Consider the following 22500-nt stretch of genomic DNA (forward strand, 5'->3'; position numbering starts at 1 on the left):
TTTAGGAGGGAAAAAAGTATCCTGCCCACCAGGTTGCTAGAAATAAAAAATTGCTGACCAGAAATCCCCCCCCCCCCCCCCCACCCCACCCTCAAGAGTTAAATGGTCGGCCCCTTAAAAGTTAAAATTGGTCGTTTTGCGCGCTTGATAGCGGAAAACTTAAGAACGACACGATGTTTTTTTAACGCTGGTCAATGATTTTTTCACGGACGAATGCTGATGACGTTTATCCTCAAAAGAGACTGTGTCCTTCGGTTTCTCCAAATTGACAGTGTTTTTTTGTTTCTTTGCCAACAGCGTTTTAAATCAGTGCCGAGGAGACGCTCAGTTTCAGCAACTGTTATAAAAGCGGCGCTTGGGAGCAAAACACACTCTACGAAAAGGTGAAAAATGGTTACTAAGGCGCGCATATCATGCGATTTGCCGGAGGTCGCATCCCGGCAACTTGATCATTTTGCACTAAGAACATCGCAGTGGCGTAAATATATATTTGGACTTTGAAGGTTTTTCTGGTGGTACTCCAATTTCCCCCCAATCCCCCCCCCCCCCCCCCCCCCTTATTAAAAATAAATTAACAAGAAAGGAACAAACTGCAAAAGACATTGTTACTCATTCAAAGAGATTGCGATCCTTACCCCAGACCTTGTCATCTAAACATCGTACCATAAATGAGAGATTTTATTTGCCTCAGTTCGGTTTTAAATTGTTTATCCGTGGAATTTCCATTCGCTGAAAAAAGAGTAAGCTCCTGTCCCCTTTTCGACGCGTTTTTCATCATTTTTGTCGTTTAAAGTTCTACCATAGATGGAAGTATGCGCATGAAGACGTCGGAGCCCAGTTCTACATTATCACCAGAAATCATCCAGCCCAGAATGTTCATAAAGGAAGGACCCGTGCTACTGTCATCTGTAAGTACTGAACTAAGTAAACATAAGGGGACTTAAACCAGGGCCAGTTGTTAAATGCTCATGAAGGCTAATCCTGGGTTACTGGTTTTTAATTGTAGATTACGTTAGGTTGTCTGCAAGGTCGTTGATTCGCTTTAACGTTTCCTTCCCTCACCCCTCAGTGCATTGTTAAGACATTTTCAACGTGCAACATTGAAACCTACGTTGCTTTACAATCACAGTTAAGTTTGGATTTGCTTTGACTGACTGGGCCAATACTTAAGCGGGTGATAGTGTCCGCAAGTAGTGGGTTCGGAGTGGCTGAGAAGGTCTAGTAACTCGCGTGAACCATATTTGTATCACAACGTTCTCTTAGACGTAGTTGGAGAGTTGACATGGCGGAGACGAGAGTCGTGAGGTTAACGCGAGGAATTGTCATATAATAGACAAGGGGCCCGCCGCGGTTGCTCGAAGCCTCGTTGCGCTAACCGATGGTCAAGTGGTATCAAAACCTATAGGTTTCCATGGTATTTAACGCTGGTTAGCGATAACCATGCTTCGAGCAACCCGGGCCAGGGCTGTAAATTTTAATTTTTTTCTTAAGCAAACACCCTTCTTCAGCGACAAGAGAAAATGAGGGAAAATTCTCTTGTCAACGAGCATTTCAGCAAACGTCGTGGAACCCCCTCTCAGGTTGCATCACGGCATCGTGGTTCTGTGAGGCCATTTTATTTGTATAAATGGATCAACACGCCAGTTTTCTTTAATTACTATAATCCAATTCTTTGTATGTAAAGCTCATTCAAGTTGCTAATCTTGTCATTGGCGCCTAACCATAGTCTGGGTTTTTTTTTTTACCGTTTTCAGTTTTTTGAAGACCTTTATTGTATTTGGACTGGTTGAATTCAAGAAGACTCAGATTCTTACGATATTATCACCTTGCACCAGATAACTGCACCAGGAACCCCGTGCCCGATTTGCGAATAGTCTCAAGCTTAACGCATTAACATGTCGTGTTATTGTTGGCTGTGGGGTGCCATTGATTGGCCTAATAATATCAGGGTTTTTCCACGAGGCTATCTCAAGTGATGCTTTGTTAGCACAAACATGATTTTATCTTTCCTACGTTCGTCCTTCCTGTGTCAATAATATTGTTCTTATTTTTGTTGTTATTGTAAGGCAATGGCCTCTCAAGACAGGTATCTGGTCCTCTTTGACGATATTCTTTTAGTGGCAAAATCAAGGTAAGCATGAAATATTGTTGAACATGTTGTAGTGACCATAACCTAATACATGTATTATACTCGGTTACCTACAGCGTTAAGAATTTTAATTAGGCTGTTTATGCGCTACCACTGAGCTGTAAGAGACTCATGGTAGCAAGGCCATTAAACTAGGAACAGGTGACAATTGTATCACCACTCCTAGGATCCAAGTCGTCGAAATCAAGCATTTTCGCGATTGCACCGAACGACAACATAGTTTAATGGTGTCGCTCCCGTGAGTCTCTCGTAGTCCAGTGGTGGAGCATCCGAACTATTAATGGTAATTTAGTATCGACCTCTGCAAAGGAACAGTCGGATTTTTTTCCGTGTATCCCCGAGTCACCGTAAAATTTGCATCTCTTCAATGTTTGATATACCACATGCCAGGAAATTAATTTTATCCTCAAGCCGCCATGCAGTTTTCCATCTATAACGATAAGAGTATTGGCAATAAAAGTAGAAAGTTTTAAAATTTTTGTGTAACTGTTTTAACCGTCACTTCTGATGATGTATGTTGCAGCATACGAAACGTCAAGTATAAAATGAAAATGTTTGTAACCGCTGTTTGTTTTCTTTTCATGCTTAAATAATCCTGCCAAAAAAAATATCCAGCCAGCTACGCAAACACCCACGTAGTCCCGGATGTACTTTGTGTACTTTGTCTTTCTGCCAAATTCCTGCCAGGAGTAGCACTTCCCAGTTCGTTCCCCGTGAAATAAAGGAATTATCCTTGCACATACCTAGACGATTTTAATTAAGAAGCAAGCACGAAACGAAAACATTCGGGCTGCTAGTGTCTCCAGGCCTTTTTCGTGACAATTGCTCTAATTTTGTTCAGTATAGATCTGTGTGAGGATCCTTTTATGTATAATCCACAGTTCATGTGCTTTTTAATCTTGTTATACCTTTTTGCATTTATTTGTTTGTTTCATCTATCCTGCACTACATACATACATACATACATACATTTGTGCTTTTTACTTTTGAAAGTAAAGAACAGAGTGTTTTGGCGAACGCCTAGTTGTCAGAGCTTGAACTCAGTATACTGTAGTGTTAAAAGTGTTTCGTCAATCTTCTTGTTAGATCGCCAACCTCTTTGAAGCTAAAACACCGTGTTCGCGTCAGTGAATTATGGTTGGCAAGTTGTCTGGACTATGCTTTTGATGACACGAGAACTGTGGATAAATCATTTGTGATTGGGTGGCCTACGACAAACTTTGTCGCGTCTTTCAAGTAAGGAAAAGCAAGATCTAGCTGTCAAAGAACATTAAAATTTCTCATTGATTGAACGAAGTTTTTCGAGTGATTTCTTTTTCCATTTTTCAGCACCAAGGAGGAGAAGGAAGCCTGGCAGATCGTGCTGTTTAAGTAAGTGTGAGTTAAAATTAATTTTCACCAGCCGCTATTGTGCGTATAGTGTTTTGTGCTAAATAACAAGCTCTGCCTCTATGACAGGCATTCTCTATCACTTTACTCAAGCGCGCTGAGTGGTCCAATAGCCCATTTCCGAGTTGCTGCAATTCTCGGTTTCAAAGCGATTCCTGGTGCACAAATGAGTTGCGTATTCTTATGCAAATCGAACTAATTTCCCTTTCAATAGTTGAGCACCAAGATTCACTTCGAAACGAAGAAAAACAGCAAGTCGGAAATGACCCATTCCAGACGTTGACCCCAAGCATCGCCTGCTCCACTGTAACATGGGTATCAATGGATTGACTCATTTTCATTTAAATAAGTGCTTTAATATGTTTTTAGACAGATAAAAGAACAGAAGGAGTTGGAAGACCCCAAAAGCTTGAACCTAAAGATTTACAACAGAGATATGGAATCGCCGGATTCATCAGGCTATGTATGTACTATAACTGTGTTATAATATGCTCAATAATGCACGAATTTTGATTGGTACTCACCTATGGGTATGATCTATAGATAACAGACTCATAGCTGACGTCATCATAAAAACTTCTAATTCTAAAAACAAATTGCGATTTTGAGACGGCAATACCACATTATATTGACGGCTAGTTGGGAGAAAATATATTCTGTATTGGGCGGAGTCGCGAAGCGACTGAGCCCTTTACGGAATATATTTTCTCCCAACGCCGTCAATGTAATGTGGTATAGCCGTCTCAAAATCGCAATTAGTTTTGTATCGCGATCCATCATTTATAAAACTGTAAACCAATCAACCCGCGCCTGATCGAAATTTCAATTCTTTCTACCTGCGAAACGTATTTGTTTGCGTACGTCAGCAACCCAATTCGGTCCAACGACGTCAATTTCAAGATTAGGACCAATCACAGGCCGCAAAAGTGAGACGGCAATACCACGAAATATTGACGGCTCGCGCATAGGCAAAACTATAAGAAGATCGCGATACTTTATTATGTAAAACAAATAGATTCCATGTTGCCGTGCGTCGGTTCAGTAAGAGATTACAGTTGACGTCAACATGTGGTAAGAACATCAGTGACACACTCGGCTTTTGTTCTTACCTCATTTTGACGTCGTCAGTGATCTGTTACTGAACGGACGCACGTTAACTTGGAATCTATTGTTAAATCTACGTACATTATTACTTAAATTGTTAGGTAAGGAGTTTCCTATACACGACCATTCATACTTTTTTCCTGTTTTAATCTTTAGTCCAAATCTTTCTCGGTATCAAACATGGATGATGCCGCTACTGTGGTTAAAATGTCGCTGTCATTGTTTAACATTCAGGTATGTTCTCATGGAATGTTCTCCCTAGCAAACAAAGCATGACATTTCCATTAAATGTGTTTCAAGTATTGTCGTTTTCGCTGATCTCCTCTTTCAGAGTGACGATGTGTCCGAGTATCAATTGTGGGTGCTTTCTGGTAAAGAGGAAGGTGCATATCCATTGATAGGTGAGTCCGCATTATTCGCTTTCTCCTTCAGTACCTTATCACTCAAGACGCACGATGAACTTAATAAAGTTTTAAGTGTCAATTGTACTAAGCGCTGGAGCACCAATTGGGACAAACCAAATCAGATCGAATCATGGTTTTTGAGAAGAGGGGAAGCACCCGGAGAAAAACTTCTCGCAGCAGAGTAGAGAACCAAAAAAAATCAACCTACATTTCATGTGACGGCAAGTCTGCAACCCTGGCCAAATTGGTTTTCGGTTAGCGGAGCGAACAAGTAGAGTCGTGCAGATCTCAGAAACTCAGTGTGTGACTTGGTTGTGTAGCAAGCCCCTTTTCTCTCCAATTTGCTTTTTTCGACTCTTGTTCATTTTTTCAAAACAGGTCACGAGTTTCCTTTCGCGATAAAAATGAACCACGTGCGAGAGGCAGCCATGACTGACGAGGAGGGATTCCCTTTTCCTTTCGACTTTGAACAGCAATTGCCAGCCATGGATCCCCTGTCACCAGAAACGCAGTGTCAGTTTATACTGAAAAGGAACAGGAAAATACCCAGACTATCGATTGGTGGTAAGCCTGGCCGGGGAGCTACATTGGCATTAAAATAACAAAAAGAGTTGTGGGTGCATGAGAAGAACTGCAAAGCATGCTGCAAGGCATGAAGTTCCTCTTCTTTTCCTTATAAATTATTTCTGTTAATATATCTTTTTTGAAGACTCGCTCATTTTGTTCTTTCGTTTTTCTTGAGTCACTGTCAACAGCCGTGAGTTGCGCACTTTGGAGAGGGGATTCGCGCTAATCTATCAGCAAATTGCAGACTTGGCAATGCAACGATTATCTCACCAATTTATTGATGTTAAATTAAGGGGCTATGTCACGTTATTTTAGGGTATTTGGGGGAAATCTGTAGTTAATCACTAGTATGGTAATGTGGAATTCCTTTACTGATAAAATTATCGTTACATCACAAACAAGATGATGCTGAAACGACCTTTATCCAGGCGGTTTGCCATAAACTAGAAAAACGTCGGGCCGACTTTTTTCAAGATTACCCAATGTCCATTTTTCTCCATCCCTGTTTCTCTTTCCTTATAATGTATTTCTTTTTCGTTGTTCAACAGTTTTAGGTGGTTATTGCCGGCAATGTTTCATTCTACTTTTTTGGACATTTATGACATCATTTTGCGTGAAATAGCCCCTTTAATACATTGCTTTTAGCTCTCGTTTTTTTTTTTTTTTTTTCAAGATGTACCCAACGCTCCTAGTAAACAGCGATGGAAAAATCCAATAAAGAGATCGCAGATAATGAACTGGGCGATGATGCACAAGAAACAATCAGGATCCACAAAGTCCCACTCCATGGATGGACAGTCGTCAACCGGAAAGTATGCTCATAAAGTTTTCATTATCCTTCAGTCTGGTGCTGATATTTTGTTCCTCAATTGCACTTAATGTTTATTCAAATAGCCAGGGATTCTGTTTAACCTTTTGACTCAATCATTGTCAAGCATACTCGCCGCAAGAATAAAAAAAAATTATCACGTGGGGTTTTTGTTTAGATGTATCACTGACAAAACTAACTGACAAAAAAAAAAAAAAAGAAGTAATGCATGGAAGTCAGTAAGAAGAATTAACATTCAGATCTTGGTTAATTCACAGCAGTTTGTAGGCTCAATTAACAGCCGCTGTTTCCGGCGGGAAACGAGCCAGTGCTCACTCCCGATATCTCGGGTGGACGGGTGAGGTGAGCCATTGTTAATCTCCGCCACAAATCGAGTAGGCATAAGTTATACTTTTTGGTTCAGATTGTGGCTGCGAAGGTATGCTTTGGCCCGGCCTGTTCACGTTTTACAGTGCTTTTAAAGTGGGACACATCCACGATTTCGACAACGGAGAGTGTTCGAGAAGCTGGAAAATGGTATATTGCGTCGTTTTCTACACTTCACTGATGTTCCAGTTTGCGCCAAGGGCGAAACACGGCTTTGAAATCCATTGCTATTGCAATTTTTGTTCTGATTTCACAAAGAGCAAGCAAAAATTCCTAAAGATCAATTGAAATTACTGCTGAGTTTATTGGTGGCTGAACGAGGCGGCCGATCAGAGGTCGACTGAGAGCTGAAGCGGCCGGAGATTTTGTTGACGATTCGCCGGTTGAATTCAAACTCACTTTGACCATTTAACCACAAACTCAAGCTCGTATAATCTGAAAACGTCGCACAGACGTTTTAAGCATTATGTAATTACTGGGAGATGTCTGGAGTGGTTTTCAAATGAGTGTCGTAAAACCAAAACCAAAGTAATTACTTTGGCCAATCAAAAAGGACGGAGACAATCCAGTAAACCAATCAAAACTCAAAGTAATTACACGTAGCCGACACAGAGCGCGAGAAAATGTGCACGCGAGAGCCACGATTGGTTTTGGTTTCACTTCTGATTGGTTGAAAATGTGTCGCCTCAACTTTGAACCCGCAATCACTGAGTGACGTAATGCAAAACCAAGGTAATTTGCTAATTACTTTCGACACTCAAAACCGCGCTAATGCCATCTTCCCACCACGACTATTAACTTGGCATAAATAATGTTCTGAATTTACGTCACAGACACGATCCATCGCTCACGCGTCCACTGCAGCCTTCTCTTCTCGGGGAGGATTTCCGAACTCGAGTGAGAAGCGGAAATCGAGCCTAAGCAGTTTGCGGAAACTCGTAATCATGTTATCTCCGATGCTCTTTTGTTTCATTTAAAAAAAATTCTATTACAGTTCACATTTCGTCAAGAGTTCGAAATGTTTCACAAATAAATGTTCTTCGCTAGTTAAAAACGGCCAAAATGATGACAGGAACACAAGAATCCGTTTTATGAAAAGAAAAGCGAATTCGAATTCCAGAAGTCGTTCATCATGGCCGCTGGAGTTTTTTTATTTGGTTTTGTCTTATTCGTTTTAGTGGTCAAGACTGGAGGTCTTTTAATAAGAACACCTTTAAGAAGTAGGCGGAGAAGGGGCAACAAAGCGCCGGCGGCGCACACTTCGGGAGCGCTTTGTACCTTGAATAGGCCACGTTCGATATATCAATATTCACACATGGCTACGAGGCTTTATGGTTAAATTTCAATATTCCTTTGTTTAGAAATCTCAGCTCCCTTGAAACTTGTGAGACGAAGAAAACAGAATTTGACCGATAAAAGCCTCGTAGCCATGCTTGAATATTGATATATCGAACTCGGCCTATTGAACAAATCCTCTGTCCATGTTTGTCCACACGAATTGTCCTCTCTACCTTAGGTTGTTTGGATTACCACTGAACCAGCTATGTTCAGACGAAGAGCCAGTCCCTAAGGCCGTACAGGAGCTGTTGTTACATCTATTCCGATATGGTCCCAATACAACTGGAATCTTTAGGAAGTCCGCTAATGCAAGGATTGCGAAAGAAGTTAAGCTGGAGTTGGACAAGGGTTAGTGAGAGAAACGGAGTATTTCCGGATTTGTGGTCACTTGTTCTTAAATAACTCTACATTTGTGTAATTTGTAAACAATTTGTTATGAGTTATTTCTGACTGTAATTTCCCTTCGTCCTTTTATCAGGTAAAATAGTAGACTTCGAGGATGTTTCGGAAATCGTAGCGGCCTCAGTAATGAAGGTATTTTTTAAAATATATTTTTCAAAATTTTTCTTTTACTTTCATTTTTAACCAGTGAAGACTTCGTTCATCCCAAAGAAAATGGTGAACTCTTAGACTGTTAGGCGCAGGTTATTATATATAATTCATGTAACCTGCGCAATATAAACGTAAATTAATAATAATAACAATATTAATGTTAATAATAATAATAATAATTATTATTATTATTATTATTATGATTATTATTATTATTATTATTATTATTTATTATTATTTACGTTGCATTCACACGCTACCGGAAGAACTTTCTAGCGGTTGAAAAAGTTGACCGTACATTTTATCCGCAGGAACCCTGCAATATTTTCGCTCTGTTCACACAGAACTGACAAACCGGATTTAAGTTTAACCTTTGTCAGTGGGTTTACCATCTGTTCATGCGCAGAGCGCTACTTTACTCAGCTGAGTTATCACAGATCCATGCAACCACGCCTTTGCCGTGCAAAAGACGTTCAGAACGAGCCGGTTAAATTTTCGACCGTGCCCGCTAAAAATTCGTCCCCGGTTTTGGCGTTCAAATTTTTGAACGGCGAGGCATCTAAATTTTCGTACGTTTAGCGTGGTTCTGTGTGAACGAAACCCCTAAATGCACGAATTTTCAAACGGTAGAAAATTTTGTCCGGTAACCTTAAATGAGAGAAAAAGCGAATTTTTCTGGTTAGTGACAAAGGGAAATGGTAAGGGCCCGGTTGTTCAAAAGCCGATTAAGTCTGCGAATATGCGGCTCTTCAGCACATTCTCAAACATTGGAAACAATAACGGTCGTGAACGGTACAACATTATACCGTTACCGCGCCTGTGCGTATGTTTGGCTGTTGACAGAGTCCGTGTTGTTGGCGCTGACCAAAAAAAGAAGCGGACTCTAGGGATGAGAATGCCAGCTCTAGTGCCCTACCATTGAGCCACAGGAGACTCGCAGCCTAACTGAGCTTGGCGATTGAATTAGGTCCCGGCGTTAGACCGGTCAGGAAGATTATCAAAGAGATTTAGCATCGTGGTTTTGGCAAACGCCAGGCTGAAATTTGCGTTTTGCCAAAAAATCAAAGAAAGTTGTTTGACTTGAGCTCATTTGTCGCCTTCTTGCTTCAGACATACAGGAACCTTTTTGAAAGAGAGAAACAAGTTAGCAGAAGAGAATTCTCATAATTTTTGTACAAGCTGAGTGGTATAACGTAAACTCGATGCTGAATCTCTCTCCATTACCTCAACCTAATTTAATGACTAAGTTTTAAAGGTGGAAATGCCAGAGCTGAATTCACCATTTTCATTTTTACTGTAAGTTTGAAATGCTGTAAGGTTATGTGGTCATATCAATTCGATTTGAGTTAATTTCGTTAGTGTCCCCAATTAATGCTCTAGTGCTAAATCCCATTGACACTTAAATAAAGTTGTTATTGTTGTTGTTATTATTATTATTATTATTATTATTATTATTATTATTATTATTATTATTATTATTATTATTATTGTTAGCTCAATGGAACAGGATGCCACAGGTTCGACTCTTGTGTTGCGAGTACGCGAATAGACCAATTTCGATATGTTAAAATTCAGTCCTAAACAAAAGACATCATCTCGAGGCTCTGGGGAATAAATGTAAGGATTTGTATGAGTTTATTCCCCAGAGCCTCGAGATGATGCCTTTTGTTTTGGACTGAATTTTAATATATCGAAATTGGTCTATTAAAGCCTGGTTTTCACTAGCGACGCAAGCAAAAGCGCAACCATAAGAGCGCTTATTTCAATGTGAAAACGGGGTTTACAAAAAGCATAATCACAAGCACGAGCACCCAAGCACAAGGATCAAAATTTTTCCTTTTCCTTGCGCTTTCGCTTATGCTTGCGTTCGCTTGCATTGTGTGAAAACGAAACGCAGCATAAGCACAAGGAATTTTTTTTTGCGTCTAGCCAATTAAAGCACTCGTTCCAGGTTCCTTGCGTCTTAGCATTTGAACAAAATGGCGGTTACAGTGTTTGATTTTGATGCTTATGTGGATGTTCGTTTTCACGAGCATAAGCTGCTTGTGCTTGCGTCGCTAGTGAAAACCAGGCTTAACTCTTGTTTGACAATTAAATTATTAAAATGCCGCTGTGTTTCATACCCGTCCGGTTTGTTTGTTTCAGGAATTTCTACGTCGTCTGCCCGACTGCATCTTTGAAAGCGAGAATTACGAAGATCTCATCGCCACTAACAACCTGCAAGATCGTGAAGAACGCGTGCGGCAATTAAAGGGGTATGGTCTGTTTTTGTCAGCCTCAGATCCAAAATACTCCATTGCAAATCACAAAATCAACATTAGGGCCCTTGGAGAACGGTAGCCTGCCGATTTATATTATCCTTCATTTCATCTTCATCTTAATTTTTTTTTTGATATGTAAGTAACTCGCCTTGTTCAACGGGTTGCCTAAACTACCAGATCGTTAACCTCCCCTTGGCGGTTGTAAATTTGTTAAGGTGTGAGTGATCCGCGAACCCAACGAACGCGGACTGTTTTACGACAACAGCATTGTAGGCAGGTTACCTTACCCGCCTGAGCTGGTCCCCGTTTTTCAGGCGAAGATGGCCTTGTTAATCATTGGAAACTCCTAGATAGATGTGTGGCAGTTTTTGATTGATTCCCGTTTTGCGCAGTTTGACAATACTACATTTTGATTTTCAGAATTTTGAAGGGAGTCAACCCTTACAATTACGAACTTTTGAAGTGCTTTATGTGTGTGTTGTATCACATTGCTGATAACGCGGAAACTAACAACATGAACGCTTATAACCTCGCTGTGTGCGTGGCTCCTAGCTTGCTCTGGGCACCCAAGAGTTCAAGTATTCCCCCGACAGAACAGTCTAATTCTGTTCCCCCAGTCATACAGTTTATAATAGAAGAATGTGTGGATATAATGGGGGAGAGTGTCAGAACAGTGCTTGGCGACCGCAGTGAGATAGCGGCTAACCACGTGTTAAGTGACTCAGAAAGCGGTATGCAAGACTCACGGACTGCGGACTCTACGGATGACGGAATAGAATCACCGGAACCTCTTAGTCCAAAGGGAGAAAGAAACTCTATACATCTAAGTGACTCGAACTTATATGTACCGAGCACTCTGGCTGTTAATCCACCCAACAGAAGTGCTAGCACACCAAACTCTCCCTGTGATTCAGGGATTCCTTCTCCAAGCTCGTCTCCGACATTTAAGAGACTTGATGTCGAGTTTTCAAATCAACTAAGCGCGGCATTTTATGAACCCGGAAAAAGTAAAGGACATTCATCGGTTGGTCGTCGAAGTTCGGAACCTCTGGGACCACCGCCGGATTCCCTAAAATTACGACTCAAGGGTAATAGGAAACTTCCGAACTACAGAAGACAGCTAAGTAGTACAACTACAAGTGCTGAACTTATTGAACACAAAGAGACTCCAAAAACAACGGCCAGTGGACGCAAACTAGAGACTGCTGTCCTGCGCAGGGCGCATTCTCCTCAAACTGTGCGTCTTTTTCCCGTCACGCAAGATGTCACGCAATATCAGCGTCTGAATCCTATACCTGGTTACCAAGGCCCTTCTGCTCGTGCTCTTGAAGTTAACTCTTGCGTTCAGACTCGGGGATCGAGTACTGACACCCATGAGGATAATCTTACGTTACTTCCACGTCCCAGTTCACCGGTTTCAAAACAAATGCCAGGGGTTCCTCGTTCTCCTTCCCCAAACCCTGATCAAGTGTTTCAAGCGGTGGATCGCCGCCGGCAGCCTGCAGCTCCATCTTATCAGGAACACATGCAGCGCAGAAGAGAATTTACTTCGAAACCTGCGTTGTTTTCAGGTTCGGAAGGGAAGGAAACAAAAGATGTGGAAAAGGAACAGGGGTCTCCTAAGGAAGTTGGGGCATTAGTCGAATCGAAACATGTGCAGCATGCACCAATATCTAGCAAATCTGCTGCTTTGAGCGAAAAATTTGATTCCGAAAGGAGCGAAACGTCCTCGGGACCCAGGACCCCTTTGACTCCGACAAGTCAGCACGAATATGTCTGGGAGCAAGAGGGTGATTCTAGTACTAGTTCAGTCTCAGCAAGCTCTGGACTGCGCAAGCTCGAACATTCTCCGTTTGGACTCAACCTTCATCACAAAAGACACGCTAGTGAAGGATCAGGTAAAAAGCAAACGACGGAAAACTCCAAGAAACCAGTTAGTATACACCCGAGTTTTTCTACCGGACAGTTACGAGTGTGTCCTACTTCCATTTCGACAGCCATAAATTCTAATTCTCAGAATTCCTCATTGACGCATTTTCCTCATTCGGAGATATTTCCGCACGAAGCTCAAACGAAAACTCACTGGATTTCTTCCGCCGAGACTCGGGTAACCTCGGCGGCTCCTAACTCGAACTCGCACGGTGCTTTCCGACTTCGGGCAGGCAGCGCCACCTCGTCTTCGTCATCAGTGTCGAGTTTGGACGAACGATCAAGCATCGGCAACGACTCGACGTTTGCCGAGAGTAAAACGGACATGACACAGATTCGTGACATAAAAGAACTCCTTTGTGAAACAACTCAGGCAAATGGACTGAAAATCAGTCCCCAAACAGCACAAGCCATTGCCAAAGTTCGCACTCCTTATTCACACAGTGGACCCTACACGGTCCCTTCACATCACGACATGGAAAAAATACTGTCAACAGAAGAATCGTACGTTTAGTGTTTATAAATGTTTCTTTTAATGAAACGCCATGTGCTAATGGGCTGTAATTAGCAATGATCTCGTGGCTTCCTATGTATAAAGTGAAAACACGAAAATACTGGTGTTGATGAATGGGTGATAAAGCTACCAACGCAGCAGCAATATTTATATCTTGCTTTTTCATTTTTTTGGCAAATGCTGAACTACAGGTCGGGTAGGCAAGCGACCAGCGGTACTTACGTCCGTTGGTACTTCATGTATCCCTTACTATAGTGCATTTAAATTGACCAATTTCGATATACAGTGAACTCCCGTTATAGCAGACACCCTCGGGACCATGATGTGGTGTCCGTAATAGCGAGAGTCCGTAATAGCGGGGTGCGAGAAAATTTTTCTTTACAAACACATTAACAGAGCAGAACTTAACAGAACAGGAGTTACGTACCCTTTGTGTACAGTACTAAGTACGTAAAAAACAGTCATCGTATGTTAAAGCAATGTCCATCATCGTTTTGGTTTCCTACTGTACTGAAGTACGGTAACCTACATTTCTAAAAAAAATTATTTTCAAGGAAAAACTTAACCTGAACATCAGCTATTGATTGCATCAGCTATCACATTGCCTTGAAATATCGTTACAATCGGCCCTGTGTACTTCTCCTTTGAATTGCAACTTCCCCCACTTTGTCGCCAAGGAGACTAAATTCATTAGCAACCTTAAACTCCCCTCTATGAATAAAAAAAAGCCGAAAAAAATAGACTTAATATGTGCGCAAATTTTCCAAGATGCTGCTCGGTTTCCGCTATAACGAGAGAGAAAACAATAAAATTGTGACGTTGGGACCCAATAAAGTGTCCGTAAGTCCGTAATAGCGAGAGTCCGTAATGCGGGAGTTTATTTCAGTCAAACGTGTGTAACTTTCGCCGGGGATTTAGCTGCTGTCCGTAATAGCGAGGTGTCCGCAAGGCGGGAGTTGACTGTATTAAAATTCAGTCCGAAACAAAAGGCATCATCTCGAGGCTCTGGGGAATAAACTCGTACAAATCTTTATATTTATTCCCCAGAGCCTCGAGGTGATGCCTTTTGTTTTTTTACATTATAGGATTCGGGTATACCCACGCGTACCCATGTTAAGTATATACTAAAACAGTGGATAGCGTTGAACGCGTGCGCTGATTGGCTACTCAAACCCCGGATATCCTTTGCTATTCACCTGCGAGCAATTTGCGCGCGAAAATGTAGTGGTCGTGGCAGTAAGAAATAAGTGTCGGTGGCTAGTGGTAGACATTCACCCCCACTTCGGTGATTAGTTGCTAAATATCGCTGTACTACGTGTGTGTAAATACCTTTTAGTATCGCCCAACTAGTGGACTAATGCAAATCCTGCATTTTGATTGGCTACGCTACAAGAGTCCTCGAGCAGCGAAATGCGTGAAGCTTCCTTTCGTTTTATTCCCAAATAAATATTCTGTCCGACTAGTTGGGTGATACTAAAACAATTAGACCCTTCGCCCTCAAGAGCCACGGGTCAATAGCCCATTCGGCTTCGCCTCATGGGCTATTGACCCGCTGCCCTTGCGGGCGAAGGGTCTAATTGTTAAACAACAAGGGATACATTAAGTGCTTACTCTGACATCAGCTCCATGGCCCTTTCATACCTTTTTTAGATCATCTTCAGCACTGTCCATTGGGCAGAAAAAATTAATGATTGGATAGCAAGGTAAATCACCTTATATCTCTTATCTCTGTGACTGGGTAAATCACAATACGGCTCAGTTGGTTGAGCATCGGGCTGCAATGCGGGAGGCCGTGAGTTCGACTCCGGCCAGACCAACACTAAGGGTCTTAAAATACCTGTTGAAAAAGTACTGCATTTGTAATTAAATCCGCAAATGGTGAGACTATCAATTCTTCTGGGATAAGGACTATAAACCGTAGGCCCCGTCTCACTACCCTTCAATGCCAGTTCATAGACTGTGGGACGTTAAAGATCAAACAGTCACACTTGTCAAAAAGAGTAGCGCATGGAGTTCCCGGCGTTGTGGTAATGTCGTTTCCTTCAGCAATGTGGTCGGCTTGGCGTAATCTTCTGAATGGACTACTGATCGATGAGACTACTTAACAGCAAAATAGACAGTAGTCAAATTGAAGGAGTCCAAGTGCTGATATTGGTAAAACATTCGCCAGCAAGTTTTTCATGTCGTTTCTGTTACCTAAACTTGTAAAACTGTTTCAATCTTGCAATCAACCGTTTCAAACAGCCACACTTGTCAAAAAGAGTAGCGCATGGAGTTCCCGGCGTTGTGGTAATGTCGTTTCCTTCAGCAATGTGGTCGGCTTGGCGTAATCTTCTGAATGGACTACTGATCGATGAGACTACTTAACAGCAAAATAGACAGTAGTCAAATTGAAGGAGTCCAAGTGCTGATATTGGTAAAACATTCGCCAGCAAGTTTTTCATGTCGTTTCTGTTACCTAAACTTGTAAAACTGTTTCAATCTTGCAATCAACCGTTTCAAACAGCCAAGATTTCGTTTTTCGGATTTTGACGCGGCAATCTTTGTGGGAGTTAAACCTTCCGCTTGACGTCAACTAGTTTCCTTTCCCGCGCGGCTGAATACCACAGAGATATAATAAACATCTTATTAACCTCGTTTTCTTGGTCCGTACTATAAAGATTATTATCCTCGTTTTCCCTGTGGATTTATGGCCAGCACGCGATAAATCAACGGGAAAAAACTCGGTCCGCAATTTTACAGTAACAGACCTCGAACTCGGTTTGTAAGAGATACTTACCGAGGTCGTGAAACGACAGGAGGCCATGACTGGGAGTGAACAAACTCCCATACTAAGCCTCTCTCGGCATTTTTACAGACCGATATATTTTTAAGACTATTTTTCCGCAAAAAACAAAGGCAGTTTCGGATCGGTGCCGCTATGACAAGTTTGTTTCTTTTGATTGGTCATCGGGCTCCCGCGGGAGTCTTATTCGCGGGAAAGACGTTTCTAAAAAAAACTAGGTCTGTCGAAACGCCCGATCAAGAAGTCAATTCGGAGGGATGGTCTTACTGATGGGCCCCTGGAAAGGGACATAAAAGAATTGCATTCTATATGAAACTTTTAGTAAAGCTGAGAAACAGGAAAGAAAGAAAACGAAAACATTTCAAGGGCAGTTTTCACCTAAAATTTTACAAATTTATCTACATTTTGATATTTTCCTCCTGCTGAATTTACTTCCTGTATTCCACAGTTCATGCCAACGTGGCTAGACAAGCACTGCCCTCTGTAAGAAAATTGCTAAACCAAAATTTAACATAGTTCAATTGTGAAAAGTAAGACGTATGCGGCTAACTCCTACGGAAGAGAGTATCGCACCTTGCATTGAAAACTTGAAACAAAAGAAAGTGGTAATGTAAGGTGCTTTGGTAATCTTGGTTGCATGTCTACGAGATGCGCCTAGATCTCCCGCGACAGAGAGAAATTGTCGGAAATTATTCTCACCACCCCTAAATCGCTACAAGAAAAAAAATCAATTTCCCTAAAAACATTTTTAGGGATAAAAGTTATAAAATTGTTATTTTTATAAAACAGGGCACCTTTAAAACTATGCAGCAATGTATCCATAATCGACCTGTCCAGTCAACATACAATCCTCGCATTTGGTCTATGGTAAAAATGTACATGTCATTATCGAACAGAAACGCGCAATTAAAGAAGGTAAAATCTCGGTCCAGAAACCCATTTAGTTACACATCACGAATTGAAAGCATCACGAGTTATTGACGATGGGTTGAATGTTCGCCTCTAAAACCTGTTTTAAAAGATCATCAACTGTTGTATTATCAAGTATTTCCGCTCTCTCTCCGAGTTCTATCTCTGGTACCAAAATTCGCAACAGTTTGCACACATTGTCCCGAAGATATCGAAGCTGTTGGGCGTGTTTTACCAGTTTAATCCACTGTTCTTCTGGACGTAGTTTTCCTAATGTTACTATCAAGTCCTTGTCGACGCCTTCCACGGTAAGTTCATGGTTACTCTCTGGTGTAAATTGATTTTCCACTGTGGGAGAAGACGGGTCGTCAATGACTATGACTTCCTTCTCCTCGTGAGCTTTCCGTTTGGGAGGTTGCTCAATGACGTCGCTGTCTTCATCGTGCGTCCTTTTGATTCCATTGACCTGTGGTCTAAAAAATCACAGAAAAAAACTATAAAACGCAAATCTTAAATTTGTCAGATATTTGTCACATTGACTTACACGGATAGGGTAAGAAACATCCATTGGTTTCATCGTATTATGAAGCGATATAAAAGCAAGTATAAAGTACAAAGGACTTTTTCCGAAGACGAAATTTCACTCGCCTTACAATATTGAAGGACTTACGGTCTGACATTAACTCGCACATACAAGTACAAGTATGCATACTTAATTAATTAACCACACGACAGAACAATCCCAACTGACCGAACGCAAACCAGTTGGCTATTTATTTACACCTCAGAGAAGATGAACCAGGGATTTAAGGGCGTTCGCGCTCAAAATGTTCCCACGTACACATTTTTTTTAAACTTGCCACGCAGAAAGGTAATGATCCACTTTTGCCAAAAAGGCAAAAAAAATGGGGGGTCACCGTGCTTGTTTTCGAGATCATGAGGTGCACTTTTAGAAGATTGCGTTACTTTAAGACGATGTTAGCTTACAACTGTCAGCAAATAAAAAAGCTACACAAGTGAAATTTAGATCAGGTAAATGTACTCAATTCAACATAATTAATATAAATAAATTATTTTTTGCAGCTGATGTCTTTTTCTGTGGTGAAATTGACCTTGAAAAACGATACATATTAGTCTAAGAAAGAAAACTTCTGTCCCACGAGAGCATAATTAAAAGGCGAAATATTTGTAACTTCTCACGTACAGATTTTTTTTGTTTTTTGTTAAAATGGACAAAATCAGGAAAGGAAGTGATCTACGGAAAGAAGACCCGCAATCTTGGACAGAATAAAATAGAACAGCAAACCCCCATCCCCCCAAAGCAAGGATGAAGCCGCGCAAAAGCCAAAACGCGCGATTTTCCCATCCTTGATTTGGGGGGGGGGGGGGGGGAGGGGGGTTTCAAATGTCCCATCTCTTTTGTCCAAGATTGTGGGTCCACAGCTATGATGCCACATGCTTTCACGTTCCATTCTTGCGGAAAATGTTCGCGCCTTTGGCATCGTGTTTACCTTCATGGTCTGCGATGCATGACGTATGCGTGACATGCGCGAAAAAATGCGCAGTAGCAATGGGCGCGAACGCCCTTAAAGTAACGTAGCGCGAAGCTTGCGCGCGTGACCATTGCCTTTGTAGGCTTCTGGAAGTACGATATGATCGTTCTCAGTGTTCGGGTCCAAAGTAGGGTGCCAGGCTTCAAAGAAAAGTCGCGCGTGGTAATTAGCTTCGCAACCAACGATCTTGACATTTTCAAAGTTCATGATGTGGCTGAAATGGTGGACATGGCTTGCAACTTTGGGGCTTTTGGTCAAAACCTGCCACTGCCTTTTTGTGCTCCGCAGTTCGGGTCTTTAATGATCTTTCTGTTTGGCCATAGTACACAAAATTAAACTGTGTACAATTGATTTTGTACACTATGCCAGATTTCTGGCGGTCAGAATCGTCTAGCTCTTTGGGGTGCGGAAAGAGGGTATTGATGGTTAGCTGTGGTTTGTAAGCTACCTTGACCTTTTGTTGTTTCAAAATACGACCTATTTTCTCGGAAACGCCCTATACAAGCTTCGCGCTACGTTACTCTAAATAGCGTATGATAACGAACTTCGCTTTCATATCAATGATGAAGGCTTAAAATTAGCCGAAACATCTGTTGAAAAATATCAAGAGTCAGAGGCAAACCTTTTTCCACATAACATGAGATCTCATGGCTACACTTTTCCATTTTTAAACAAAAGTTACCTGTCAATCTCTTCACTCTTCACTTTGATTGGTTGCTCAGCGCGAGAATGCACGTCAGTTATCTGAATAGTTGACGCAGAAGCCGTGGGTTCTTGTTTTATCTTTACCTGCAGTAGAAACCAAAACCATCAAACTGTATATTAATCAGAAACAGAGCGAGTCTTCCTCTTTTCAAAAACAACATTTTTTTAAGCGGGAGTTACTCGATACAGAGACGCCTTGAGGATAACCATCTCGTAAGCATAATTTTCCATTATCCCACATCGTTTCCCCCTGGACAGTTCCCCCTTTCCTAGCATTCATACTTTATCACTACACTAGTTTAATATTTGATGCAATTGGGGTGACTGGACGGACTCGAGTTGAACAACCGCCGTGTGATTACTGGTTGACCAGTGAAGCCTTTGGGAAATAAATGCCCGGAATGCAAAGGGGTAAATACTTATAGTGTAGGATTGTGTACCTGTAATGTTTGTGATTGGCTTGGAGTGAAAGGTTGCACCGTAGCAGCCACTGTAGCAGTGCTGACGGGTGAAGTATGAACAAGCTGTTGACCTGGAGCTGAAGTTTGCGGTGACGGTATAATGTAGCGGTACCTATCACTAACAGTCACCTGGTTCCTGAAATCTTTAGGTGACGTGTTGATGGCCTCTGCTGAATCAGGGAGGACAGCGGATACTGGCGATACAACATTGGACTCTGTGGCTTGTCTATTAACTTCTTGTAACGACTCCAAGGGTTTGTAGCTTGATGGCGGCACAGATGGCGATTTGAGTGGTGGGCTGATTTGCTTAGCCGGCAGTTGATCTCGTGATAGGAGTGTGGATGTCACCCCTCCACTTGTTAACGACTGAATTAGTTGCTGTGGTTGTGAAGACTGGACTGTTACAGGTTTAACTTGGTAACGTGGTGGTGAATTGTTTGAAACGGACCTCACGAACTGTGATACAGGTGTTTGTAGGTGGATTTTATGACCTGACTGCAGTACAAGGTTCTGAACAGTGACCTTATTTTGTCGTGTTTGAGATGGATCAGCACCGACCCTGACTGGAGCCGGTTGTAATGAATGCACCGACACAACCTTCGGTGTCGTTACGTCATTAACTACACGATTTGGTTGTCCGATGTTTCCTCGAGGGTTTGGAACTATCTGCACCAAGGGCTTGGTAGCCACATTTTGAATTTGACTGCCAACTGGAAGAGAAGAAAAAACCTTGACAACCTTGACTGTTGGCTGCTGTTGATTACTGCTTGACGTCAAACTGATTGGTGCTTTCGGATTGGTGGATATGGCCACATTTCGAGTCGCAACCGATGCCTGAGGGAGTGCAGTTCCAGCAATTGACTGTTAATAATGAAACACAAAATAAGCAAACATCTCTTGAGCACCTCAAAACTATTTTGAAATCGAAAATATCGAACTCATAACTGAACTACCGTTATGTGGATACTTTGACTAATACTGAAGCACCTCTTCTGAGGAGAGTTAGAGCCGACTAGGGTTGTACAAGGAACCTTTGTACAATACAGTGGGGGACTTCACGATGTAAGACAGCGACATCAGCGAAAACATTCTTTAAACCGGACATACCACGTTTGAGATACTTAAAAATGATTGTTTCCGCTAACGCTAGCCCAGTATCTCCGAACAGAACCTGGAGGAACGATCCTTAAGTGTTAAGATGGTAAATAATTTTAGTTCGAGTTTTCCATAAAAACCTATGATTTTGAAGTTCACGGACAACTGGAGAGCAATGTACAAAAGTTCAAAAGGCAGGTGTAATGGATTCGCTCAGTGTCCAGTATTCTTCTTCTTGACATTACCGCGCCGCGTCGTACGTTTTCAACTCCCCTTTTTTAGGGCTGAATTCTTGTACAACACCAGCTACACTCATTAAGCGTTGGAACACTTATTAGAGCGATTTTCAATCGTGTCGAAAGTAATTAGCGAATTACTTTGGTTTGCATTACTTCACTCAGTGATTGGTTCAAAGTTCTCGCGCCACTTTTTCAACCAATCAACCAATCAGAATTGAAACCAACACCAATCGTGGCTCGAGCGTGCACATTTTCCCGTGCTTTGTGTCGGCGACGTGTGATTACTTCGAGTTTTGATTGGCTCACTGGATTGTCTCCGTCCTTTCTAATTGGTTAAAGTAATTACTTTGGTTTTGGTTTTACGACACTCATTTGAAAACCGCTCTAAGCACAGTACAAATCAAAATGTAATGTTGGCATTTAAGGCAGGGAAAACTGGCGTCCCATGGGAAAAACTACTCGTAGCAGAGTAAAAAACAGACAAGGCACGCATTGGTGGAAGGTATTTTCTCTTCACTGCACAACTCCAGCTATCTTAAAACGAACTGAAATGTTCAAGCATACCCTTGAAGCACTTGCTGGTTGTGTTACAAGCTGCAAAACAAAGACGATGGGTTAAAATACTTACAAACGAGTAAAAAGGGGCTCTCTACTACAGAGCGAATTAAAATGATTCTTCAATACTATGATGTATTGGTACCTTTATTCGCAATGGCTGCGGTGACTTTGGCTCTCCTTTCATTTGCTGAAGTACGAATACAGAAAATAATAAATGAATCATCATGATTTTATTTGAACGTGATCACAGCAAGTTAAAACTTTTCAAGTTATATTTCTTCGCGGCACATCCATTCCGCTGATCAAAAGGACCAGAGGGGATTAAATTCTAGATTCGTTACGTAGGAAGTCATATTTTATCCATGTCATAAAATCACCTGTTCCTAAATCTACAAAATGGTTGCTTTTTGTTCATTGAAACGAGCGGGTGAGGGCAAAGGAAAATGCTCAGAGAAAAATGGAGACAAATTTCAAAGCCATTTAAGTAGACGGGATTAGTTTACACTGCACTATTTTGGATACACGCCCTACCATATAAAGATTTAGGTTAATAACCCTTTTTTTCCATTTTTAACAGAAAAAAAATCAATTGACCTGACCAAAAAGGCCTTTTTCATCGTTCTCTGTATTGTTTTTATCAACTTTTACGCTCCTTTTATTGTTTCTTGCTTCATCCAATATATTAGCAAAGTCAGCAAATAAATTATGTGCTAGGCTGGCAGTAGGTTCATTGGGATATTGAGTGAGTATTTCGGCGGCGGAGCCACAAAAAAGGAAAGGAAAGGAACTTAAA

At 41.6% G+C, this 22500-nt stretch overlaps 2 protein-coding genes across 6 annotated transcripts in view; one reads left to right on the forward strand and one right to left on the reverse strand.

The window, feature by feature from the left end:
- The window catches only part of LOC137996553 (rho GTPase-activating protein 20-like), a 64408-nt gene extending 47688 nt beyond the window's left edge, over window positions 1-16720 (forward strand). For 4 of the 5 annotated variants that reach the window (XM_068842003.1, XM_068842004.1, XM_068842006.1 and 1 more), the window contains 14 exons: window positions 298-383; window positions 794-908; window positions 2067-2131; window positions 3236-3385; window positions 3479-3520; window positions 3908-4001; window positions 4799-4876; window positions 4974-5043; window positions 5425-5610; window positions 6287-6425; window positions 8325-8494; window positions 8625-8680; window positions 10844-10953; window positions 11380-16720. In XM_068842003.1, the coding sequence (XP_068698104.1) occupies window positions 298-383; window positions 794-908; window positions 2067-2131; window positions 3236-3385; window positions 3479-3520; window positions 3908-4001; window positions 4799-4876; window positions 4974-5043; window positions 5425-5610; window positions 6287-6425; window positions 8325-8494; window positions 8625-8680; window positions 10844-10953; window positions 11380-13402 (3384 nt within the window). In that variant the 3' untranslated portion in view covers window positions 13403-16720. The remainder of the gene's footprint in view (window positions 1-297; window positions 384-793; window positions 909-2066; window positions 2132-3235; window positions 3386-3478; window positions 3521-3907; window positions 4002-4798; window positions 4877-4973; window positions 5044-5424; window positions 5611-6286; window positions 6426-8324; window positions 8495-8624; window positions 8681-10843; window positions 10954-11379) is intronic. The other variant, XR_011122327.1, reaches the window with a different exon arrangement.
- A 225-nt stretch (window positions 16721-16945) lies between these two features.
- Window positions 16946-22500, reverse strand: part of LOC137996554 (uncharacterized) — a 32938-nt gene continuing 27383 nt past the window's right edge. The window contains exons 17-21 of the mRNA XM_068842007.1: window positions 21850-21894; window positions 21714-21743; window positions 19795-20676; window positions 19332-19438; window positions 16946-17569 (exon numbers count right to left, since the gene is read on the reverse strand). Coding sequence (XP_068698108.1) covers window positions 17155-17569; window positions 19332-19438; window positions 19795-20676; window positions 21714-21743; window positions 21850-21894 — 1479 coding nt within the window. The 3' untranslated portion in view covers window positions 16946-17154. The remainder of the gene's footprint in view (window positions 17570-19331; window positions 19439-19794; window positions 20677-21713; window positions 21744-21849; window positions 21895-22500) is intronic.

Source organism: Montipora foliosa, chromosome 3, assembly GCF_036669935.1.
Source record: "Montipora foliosa isolate CH-2021 chromosome 3, ASM3666993v2, whole genome shotgun sequence".
NCBI lineage: Eukaryota > Metazoa > Cnidaria > Anthozoa > Scleractinia > Acroporidae > Montipora > Montipora foliosa.